We start from the raw sequence: 10164 nt of genomic DNA on the forward strand, positions 1-10164 counted from the left end.
TTCAAAGGAAACATGAAATCTTGATTCAGATTGATTCGTTACATCTAAAACTTGCAAGCTTCCTAAAACAAAGAACCGAAAAGATCCAAAACCCGTTTTAGGAGCTTCAATCTTTTAACCTTTCTCCATTTTACAGATCCACAACAAGTTTGAATGTCTAACAGTTGACTAAACGTTTTCCCCTCCAAAATTTCATGCTTTCTTCTTGTTATTGTAGTTTTAAGTTATAATATATATATTTATATGTATGTATATATGGATATCTAGAGCTCATATCTACAAAATCTATATGCTCATTTCATGTGGTGAAGTTGGTTGATCATACTTGTTGAAGGATCTTGGGTGCACAAGTGAGAACAGCATCTGCAACTGTGAGAAAGATCTTGTTTTCGCCTATCAGATCAGGGAAACCCGATGCATATAACTTGTCTAACACCAATCGACCAGGGTTTGCAAGAACAAGCTGTCATGTCATATCATATCATATCATATTATATCATATCATATCATATTATATCATATCATCAGACAACAAAAAATTTTTAAGATTACTCTTCTTTTTACTCAACTGAATTAATCCAGAGAGGGGTAAATGGGAAAAAAAAAACACAAGGTTTGCTCACCTGAACATCTCTCTTAACCAGACTCCTGTACAACTCTTCAAATGCATGTATTCCACTAGTGTCTATATCCGTAACAGCTGCAAACAAATATATATATAAATATAAGCTACAAAATCCCAAATGTTGCAAATTAATAAACAAAAAAAAGCTTACGTGACATCTCGATGATCAAGGATTGGACTTTTGGTTGATATGTTGCTCTCAAATGATCTTCTTCCTCGGTTAACCATCTCAATATTCTGCAAAAAAAAAAAAACTCATTTTAGCCCATGTTAAATGTTTTTTTTTACATGATACAAAAATATTGTTACCTTTCTTTAGTGTAGTTGGAATTAGAGAAATAAATAGCAGAATCAACCCTGACAATCAAAACACCAGGGACTTTAGTTGCTTCCGGATACTGTTGAATGTTCCTATAAACAGTTGTCATTGGAATCCTTCCCAAAATAGCAGTTCTTGGCCTTGTAACTTGAAGAAGAATCTTAGCAAAAGATATCGTGACCTAAATCAACAAAATCAAAAAATCAAAATCAACCACTAATATAAAAGAATCATATAAAATGAACATTTGATGATCTAATTCTTCTTACAGCAATTAAAAGACCAATCTCCACTGATGCGAAAACCACACCAAGAAAAGCTCCCAAACAAGCAACAAAATCGAATTTGTCGATTTTCCAGATTAAAATTGCAGCTTCATAATCGATTAAACCAATTACAGCAGATATGATGATGGAAGATAGGATCGCATTTGGAGTGTACTCGAAAAGTGGTGTCAAGAATTTTAAGGTTAAAAATACAACTAATGACATCACGATGTTGGAAACTGCTGTTTGGCATCCTGCCATGTAATTTACAGCTGATCTTGAAAAAGAACCTGAAAAAAGTCAAAAACATAACACAAGGAAAAAAAATATAGATCAAATTTAAATCACTAGAAACTAATAAAGATTGTTTCTTTTTGTTTTTTGGTATAATATTTATACCTGTTGCAACATAGCATGATGTCATTGAGCCTACAACATTCATTGTTCCTAATGCTATCATTTCTTTGTTCCCATCTACTTGGTAGTCTTTCATTGAAGCAAAAGTTCTTCCAATAGCAACAGCTTCCTGATGCATCAACAAAAGAAAAATTGGTGAGAAGGAAAAGACAAAAATGCCCCTCTAATCAATGAAAGGAACACATACCGTTAATGCTATCATGCCAGCCACTATACCAATCCGAAACCCTTTTAAAAGATTTTCACCCGAGAAATAAATCTCATTTACAGATGGAGGGTTGATTCCTTTCTCTATATGTTTCACCTGTAAGAATCAAAGAAACTAAAAGAATTAAACTTTATTAAAATAATAAAACATTTGTAAAATAAGGAAATGAAAGTAAAAGTACTTACAATTGCAACACCTTGTTTCTCTGCATGTGTGATGTACACGAATAAAGTAGACAAGATAACTGAGATTAATGGTGCAATTGCAGACACCCAAAACAGCTTCTTATTCTTTTTACTCTGTGAGTAAAATTACATTAGATTTACAAAAATTTCAAATTATTTACGGTTTTAGGACTCATGAATGCTTACAAGGTACTTAGCAGAGAGTAAGAAAGCTAGAAAACTTGCTCCAATCACTATTGTTTGCCAATTCCACTGCAGTATTTACAAGAAAAAATTGTTCATATGGGATTTATAACTAATAACTTATAAGTATGTTGCATGATAGTGAGAGATAAAAGAGCTCACCCCATGATCAATGGACCCGAAAACTGATTTCATTACAGAAATAATATCGGTTTTCTTTGTGAAATGTTTTATTCCAAGAAAGCCCTTGAGTTGTTGAAGGGCGATAGTGATGGCAGCTCCACCCATAAATCCAACAACAGCAGCATGTGATAGGAAGTCGATTAGGAACCCTAATCTGATCCCCAAAAAGAAGTCCATTTTCAGATGACTTATACTATCAATTATCAAATATAATCAAACTCATGTTTTTGATCATTGGTTTACCTGAGAACTCCAAGGGTAGCTTGGGTAATTCCTGCAAAAAATGTAGCTGTAAACGCAAGCCTACGATACTCAAGTGCATCATTCACAGGATCAAATTCATTTTGAAGAAGTGTCCCTAATAAGAGAGACACCACTGCAACTGGTCCAATGGCTATATCTCTTGAACTACCCATAAATGCATAAATCAAAGGGGGTACAAAGCTTGAGTCTACAAAAAGTCAAAACAAAAAATCAGACTCATTATCAAGAAATCAAATTACACAAAGAAAAAAAAAAAAACTTACATAGTCCAAACTGAGGAGGTAAATTTGCAAGTCTTGAGTACCCAATGTCCTGGAATATAGTATCAAATATGAATGTTAAAATGTTGTTCATGTTTAAAAATATATATGAGAAAAACATATAGTATTAGTACCTGAGGAATACAAAGACTTGCAATGGTGAGTCCTGCAATAAGGTCTCCTCTAAACTTTTTGAGATTATAATTTCTACCCCATTCAAGAATTGGGAATACTGCTTGAAGGCCAAGCATAAATTGTCTGGATTTTGGTTGATCTTTAAAAGGGCGTAGAGGATCATCTGAAAAAAACGTTTCTTTCACAGTGGTTTTGAATTCCTTCAAGAGACCTTGTTTTGGGGGTATTCCAACTTTGTGAATGTAAGGTACATTCTGTGAGGGGATAAAAGTTCTTGTCTCCGTGTCCTTTGTTTCATGATCCTTATCTTGATGAGCCATTGTAGATTATACTTAATTTAACAAACTCACCTGTGTTTCACCAAACAAGAAGAGTGTCAAAATTGGAACTTTATCAGATATACAAGAGATAATCTGTTCTTAGAATTAAGGGGATATGCATGCATACTGAAGAATAGCAGACTAAAGAAAGTTATTGAAGAATATGGGGAACGTTAAGCTTAAATAGGTCATGCAATGGAGTTTGCGGAACACAATTTGTTATAGTCCACACATTGTTTCTCAGCAACTTCCCATGTAAAAAGGTGAAAGACATAACTAGCCTTTAGGAGTCACAGTTGGACCTTTTTGGTCAAATAATGCTCTTGAAAGTGACCATTAAGGAACATTTTTAGTTGTGACAAATCGACAAGTGTCAATGTCTTCTTTAGTTATGAACTCAAAGAATATGAATAGTGTATTAGTGGAACAAGTTCAAAGAACTATTATCCAAATCCAAAATCGGCTTTTTTTCTTCTCTTTTGGTCTCCTTGTTTATTCCCTCTCATAACAACCGTTAAAAGTTACAAGATAAATTCAGTGTCATAAATAAAGGCAAATCAGTTTCTGCAATGGAAAGAGACAATTTTGCAGAATATATTCTTTCATTAAAGGGTTATTTTTCCTGCAATCACTAAGATGTAAATCAGGTAGTCATTGGCCTCATTGGCATAAGAGCTGAGGGTATATTTTCTTTTATTTACTTCATCTTTAATAAGTGATGCATGTTGATAATTATAGTGACCAATAACTGACTCAAATATAAAAGAAAACTTAATGAAATCAAATAAACCCGTTTTAACTTGTTCAAATTACAGCAACATTGTGCACAAATTAATAATACTTGTTTTTATACATGCAACATGTTCATGCATAATGTACATCCATATAATGCATGGGTGCACAAATTGACATGAGTGAAAAGGAAGCAAACTTCATTTCATACCTACTTTCCTCCAATCATACATATGCCTTCCATGAACACCACTGATAGTGGATTCACCAATACATCTATAGTATCTATTATCTAAAGGAGTCCCCCACTTACCTGTTACTCATTGCTGATTCAAAATTTACACTATGTATATCAATTCTAGAAACCTTTTTTCATAGCTCATCATAGTTATCAACAACTGTTGCTTAACAGCATGATCTTATATCAAATTTCGAAGTGAGAACCTAACTCTATCAACTTTAAAAGTCTAAAGTTGACAATAGTACCAAATTAAGCAAAAAAAAAGTCCAAAATCAGTGGCGTTCACATGATTATAAGCCTAGAAAGTTAGAAATCCTATAATAATAAACAATCATACTTTTCTCACAGCACACTTGATGGTTCAAGAATAATAGAATAATTATCGAGAAACCGCAACAACATAAACAATTGAAAAGAAATACTTTACCAATTACGCAGAACACCTTCAAGCCTCAAATACCATCCAGGTTCAATGTATCTATCAGAAACAGAAAACACTTTTTCCCAAGTGGGTTGGCAATGAACCCTAAGCAACGCTTCAAATATGGTTCTATGTCTCTCGCTCTTTTCACCCACCGGCTGCTATGACTTCCCAACCAAAAGTTCAAATTAGATTCTCGAATCAGACTGATGGGTGTTTCAATTGATAAAGTAATGAGTATGTGATATGCATGCGAAGTTTCGTGCAGATTTGGGCGTATGCATTGGAGTCAAAAGAGGAGAAAGGTGGTGGAGGTGGGAGAGTTGGAGCCCTGGAGGCCTTTGCTTTATGAAGGTCCAACGGTAAATAGTCAACGCCCATGAAATCCGAGAGAAACATGGAAGATGAGGATGAATTCGGACGTGAAAGAAACCAGATTCAATCTGGAAAAGCTCTTAGAACTCAAGACGCATTGAATTTTGTGGGTGACAATTGGGATTTTCGCATTAAAAATTAAAAATGTTTAATCAATTTAATTATAAATTTAAAATTAAATATTCATACTGTCGGAATATTGGCATAGAACAACCAACACAAACAAAACCATTTTATGTGCTTTTAACTCGGTAAACTTTTAATTCTTCCAGATGTATGTTTAGGGGTGAGTAAAAGTATTCGAAGTGAATTCATAATAAACCTTATTTTATGTTAATATAAGACATTATTTGGTAATTTAAAATCATAAAATTTAATATTCGGCACCGTCAGTATCGATCATTATCATTTCCGGTATCGATATCAGTATGTTAGTTTAGTTTGGTGCTCAGTATCAACTTTTCACCCAATTCGATACTCGGGTATCTCAGTTTGGTACCAGTTTCGTCTCATGTTCATCCTTAATGGATGTGTTCGGCACGGAACGTTTGAGAGCGTTTGAAAACTCTTAGCTTCTAGCGTTTGACAAAACGCTCCGTTTTGAACAGAAAACTTCGTTCGGCACTACAAGCTTCTAGCGTTTAGTTTAAACAAAACGTTCCAAATCCAAATGCTACTTCATGTAGCGTTTAACAAAATGCTACAAGTTAGTAAGCTACAAGTTATTTGCTACCCGCTACAAGTCACCAGTTACCAGCTAATTTTGCCGAACACACCCAATATATCATTAACCAACTATATTTTTGTGATTTTATTATACTATTGATTATGTTTTTATAGGGACATACCCAATTTGATCTGATGATAAAATGGTATAACAAAACCAAAAAAAAATATTTTTTCAATTAAATACAATTAAAAACTTACCGACTTAAAAAGCATATAAACCGTACATGTGCTCCTAAATCACTAATATGCACTATATCTTTCTTTTTGTCTCACTCTTTCTTCCCCTTCATCTTTATTTACCTCATCCCCATCCCAGTTTTTATTCTTTTTATAAAATAAAAAATAATAATAAAAAAATTCCCCCATATAAAAAGTAAAAAAAATACCTACCTCCTCCACCTATCGAAACCCTTGCCCCTATCGCAAATCCTTCAAGAACAATAATGAAGTTTTAGAAAGTCAATAGGGTCGAAGATTCCGGACAAAGAAACGGAATTCAAAGAATCTTACTACACATAAAACGCCATCATGTTTATATTTAACAAAGGTTCGTTATCCAACATTGTACCCTTGTCATGGCTTTGCGCACCTAAGAGAAGTTGTCTTCGTCGAGTAAATTTGGACGATTCCTCTTCAAATTTTGATAAGTATTTTTTAAAGTCCAAAGTCGTTGATGTCTACCACATAGATGAGTGGTGAGACAAATATTATCAAGAAAAAAAAAAGGTTAAACTATTTGATGTAATTTCATAATCCAAAAGTAAGAGATTATGTTCTCATAAGAGTTCATCAAGAATTGATTGATGATGTTTGGATGCATGCAAAAAAATAGGTTAGTTTGCGTTCTTAGACCTATTAGTTTGGATTTTTTTTGAAAGTATTATGTTTTAATTTGAATTTGATTTCACATTGTATTTTCTTTTGTTCTCGAACATGTTAGATGTTAGCATCATTTTTTTAAAGTATTATGTTTTCTTAGACATGTTACCTTTTCTTCTCATTGGATATGTTTTGGGATGATATATGAAGCATACAAATAATCAAAAACATAACTCATGAACCCAAGAGAGGAATCATATCCAATCATATCTAGGCAACCTAATTAAGAAAAACAATAAGGAAAGAAATGATACTTTTGTGATCTTCGATTTCTGAGACTTCGTCAATTGGACTTGGGAGGATCCAAAGAAGAATCTTTATTTCGTGATCGCACCCAAAAAACAAACAACAAGCTGGAAATCACTCAAACTAGAAGTAGGTTTTAGCTTATTTCGAAATCTGGAGAGCACCACTAAATTTCTGAGGGTTTAAACTAATTTCTCTAGTACTCAAATATGGGTTTATGTTTCTCTATTTACAGGGGAAGATTCAAACCCTAACAGATAATTATCTGGTCTTGGTATAATTATATGTAACTTTGGTAATAATTATCTAATATTCAAATCATGTATCTAGAACATTCCAATTTTCCATGCTTCATTTAATCAATTAAAAAATCAATTGATTAACAAATTAAACCATATAATTTAATATCATTCATTTTTGTTCTTGCTTTTAACTTGAAAGAACATTGCTATCGATAGTAATATTACCAACTTAATTATTGTGGCTATGGGCACCATCTTCCACTAGTGTTATATATATATATATATATATATATATATATATATATATATATATATATATATATATATATATATATATATATAGGGAAATGATCAAATGAGAACACATAAAATGTTGAGAACGCAAGAACATTTATATTCATTTGTGGAGAAATGATAAATTTTTACGCATAATCAACATGAATATGCTTTTTCTCTTCAATTGAAATTAAAGGCGTAAAAAATTATCATTTCTCCACAAATTAATACATGGAATCACAAATAAATATATTTTGTTTTCACGTTCTCAACCTTTTTGGTATTCTTATTTGATCTATATATATATATATATATATATATATATATATATATATATATATATATATATATATATATATATATATATATGAAAACATAAAGATCATTCATGAAATTATGTCTTATATATTTTACTAACTATTTTCTATATTGTGAAAAAAAATATTTTATTAAAATTCGAATTTTGTTGAGAATATTAAATCATATATCACATCGGAAGATATGTCGTCATCACCGCTTCGTTGGATGGTTAGGTCGTTTGGTATACATACAACGATGAGGTTTTGTGGCCGGATGGAAGGTGCACCACTACCGTGCACGCCATCTCGATGAGGTTTTATGGCTAAGTGGTGCAATGAATGTCATCAAGAACACAAAACAACACGTCAAATGGATACTATTGTTGGTATAAAAGAAGATTGTGGTGATGTAGAAGGAGATGGAGCTTAAGGTGGTAGGAAACAACAACCGTTGCTGTGATATACATACCATAAGGCCACAAATTTGGCATTGAAGAACTTTAAATCCAAATATTTAAGAAATTTATGATTGATCGGTCAACATCATGAAAGCTATAATTGCTTATATCGTTTCAATTAATTATATATTTCACCGGTGTTTAAATTTTAATGTTAATATACTTTAGATGTTCATAATGTGCTTATTCCAAGAGATATGAGTTTTATCAAGTAATATATCGTCAATGTTTTGAAATTATATCAAGTGATTCGTACGCAAGTTGAGTTATGTGAGTCGTATATAATGTAGAATTAGCATGGGAAGTATGTCGTGTGATTAGTGACAAAGCTAAGTATAGTACCAAATCAAAAATAGCATTTACACAAATTTGTTAAATGTTTAAATTCAACATCTTCTAATGAAATACTATTAATATTTGAACTACCAAAATTGGTATTAACAGGTGAACCACGTCAAGTTTCCTTTTATTTTACGTAAATTGTTGAAGATGTAACCACTTTTTTCTTTAACTTTTTGCTAAACGTGTGTTACTTGTTATTTTAAATAATATGTATCATATAAAATTATGGAATTGCATATACGATTTAGGTTCAAATGAGAACAACTAACGGGTTTGAGAATGTGAGAACAAATCTCAGCTACTAATTCTATAAAAAAAAAAAAAAAAAAAAAAGATGTGCCTTTTATTTTTATTGGCGAGGGGTACTTTTGTAACTTGGAATCTTATATCTGAATCTAGGTTAGCATCGATCGTATCTTATCCTCTATTATCAGATCTGCAAGATATCAACTACTCTCCTGTGATTTCGACTAATTCACACCTAAAATCTGAACTTGATTAAGATATTCTTCATCAATTAGTATAAAATGAAGCACATAATGAACCGATTGTTAAATGTGAGTTATTTTGAAGATTGTAGTGTATTGGTTCTTAGAAAAATGATGCAAATACAATACTTAATTACGATTTTCATGAAATATGTCCAACAAATTGTTCAATCTTTCTTCTTTTCTTCAACATGGTGAAATACATATTAAATTAAGATCTTTTTTTTTTAGAAAAGTAACTTGTATGCATACAAACTGTTTGATAAAATGCATAAACTAAATGTACCACATAATATTCACATATGAATGTGTATGTACAACAAACTTAGTATATGCTTATTAAATGTCATGCAAAGTTGTATCAAATTTTCATAGAATTATATGTTGATTGTAACACTCTGTTTCGAGTTGTTCCATAGTTCGGGATCGTGACCCGAAGATCAATTCTCATAAGGCCTTAGGTAGGGCTGGCCCATGGGCCTGGGCAAGTTGGGTGACCGCCCCGGGCCCCCAAATGCCAAAGGGACCCAATTTTTAACTTGTTATATTGGATATATATTAACAACCCATTACTTTTTTGCCTGTTGGACTAGTTGTTCAAAGCCTAATACTCTAATCAGCCACTAATCCAAAAGATGGAGTGTGGGAGGGAACAAGACTTACCTAGCGTGCGTCCAACTTCCAAGGTGTCGTAACTCTTCAACTGACAGATTTTTATGGGAAATCCAAACGATGAGTTCTCCAAACGCAAGAGTTCACGATCATTCTTATATTTCTTATTCAAGATTTCAAGTTAATCGATTACTTCTCATTCTTTTTTTGATTTTCTGAATTCGTCAACAACAACCATTAGCGAATCAAATGTTATTTTAGAATTGAGAGACTGATTGTGTCTCGTTCTTTTCACGATTTCAGAAAATGAGAAACTCTATTATTTCCCTTCTAGTTGTCGATTTCCTTTTTCTGATATAGCACCAATGTGAAGTTAATCAGGTTATTTGATTTTATTTTAGAATCTGACCTAGAGCCTTGAATCGAGGGTTACAGTCACAACCTCATTTGGATTTCTTT

The 10164-nt window shown here is 32.3% G+C and overlaps 1 protein-coding gene across 2 annotated transcripts; it reads right to left on the bottom strand.

Moving 5' to 3' along the window:
* LOC145088653 (sulfate transporter 1.2-like) lies at positions 1–5240 on the bottom strand. Of its 2 annotated transcripts, none has more exons than XM_079027070.1 (14): positions 4766–5240; positions 3045–3395; positions 2914–2962; positions 2630–2837; positions 2366–2540; positions 2207–2272; positions 2021–2134; positions 1815–1931; positions 1610–1736; positions 1214–1500; positions 935–1125; positions 777–862; positions 624–700; positions 1–463 (listed from the first exon to the last, which is right to left on the bottom strand). In XM_079027070.1, the coding sequence occupies exons 2-14, from the start codon at positions 3363–3365 to the stop codon at positions 320–322; spliced, it is 1962 nt and encodes a 653-aa protein (XP_078883196.1). In that variant the 5' UTR covers positions 3366–3395; positions 4766–5240; the 3' UTR covers positions 1–319. The 2 variants fall into 2 exon arrangements, with proteins under 2 accessions (XP_078883196.1, XP_078883270.1); XM_079027144.1 differs by lacking the exon at positions 4766–5240 and adding an exon at positions 3493–3602.
* Positions 5241–10164: the final 4924 nt, after the last annotated feature.

The sequence above is a fragment of the Lactuca serriola genome, chromosome 1, assembly GCF_051521515.1.
Source record: "Lactuca serriola cultivar US96UC23 chromosome 1, Lser_US96UC23_V15, whole genome shotgun sequence".
Taxonomy (NCBI): domain Eukaryota; kingdom Viridiplantae; phylum Streptophyta; class Magnoliopsida; order Asterales; family Asteraceae; genus Lactuca; species Lactuca serriola.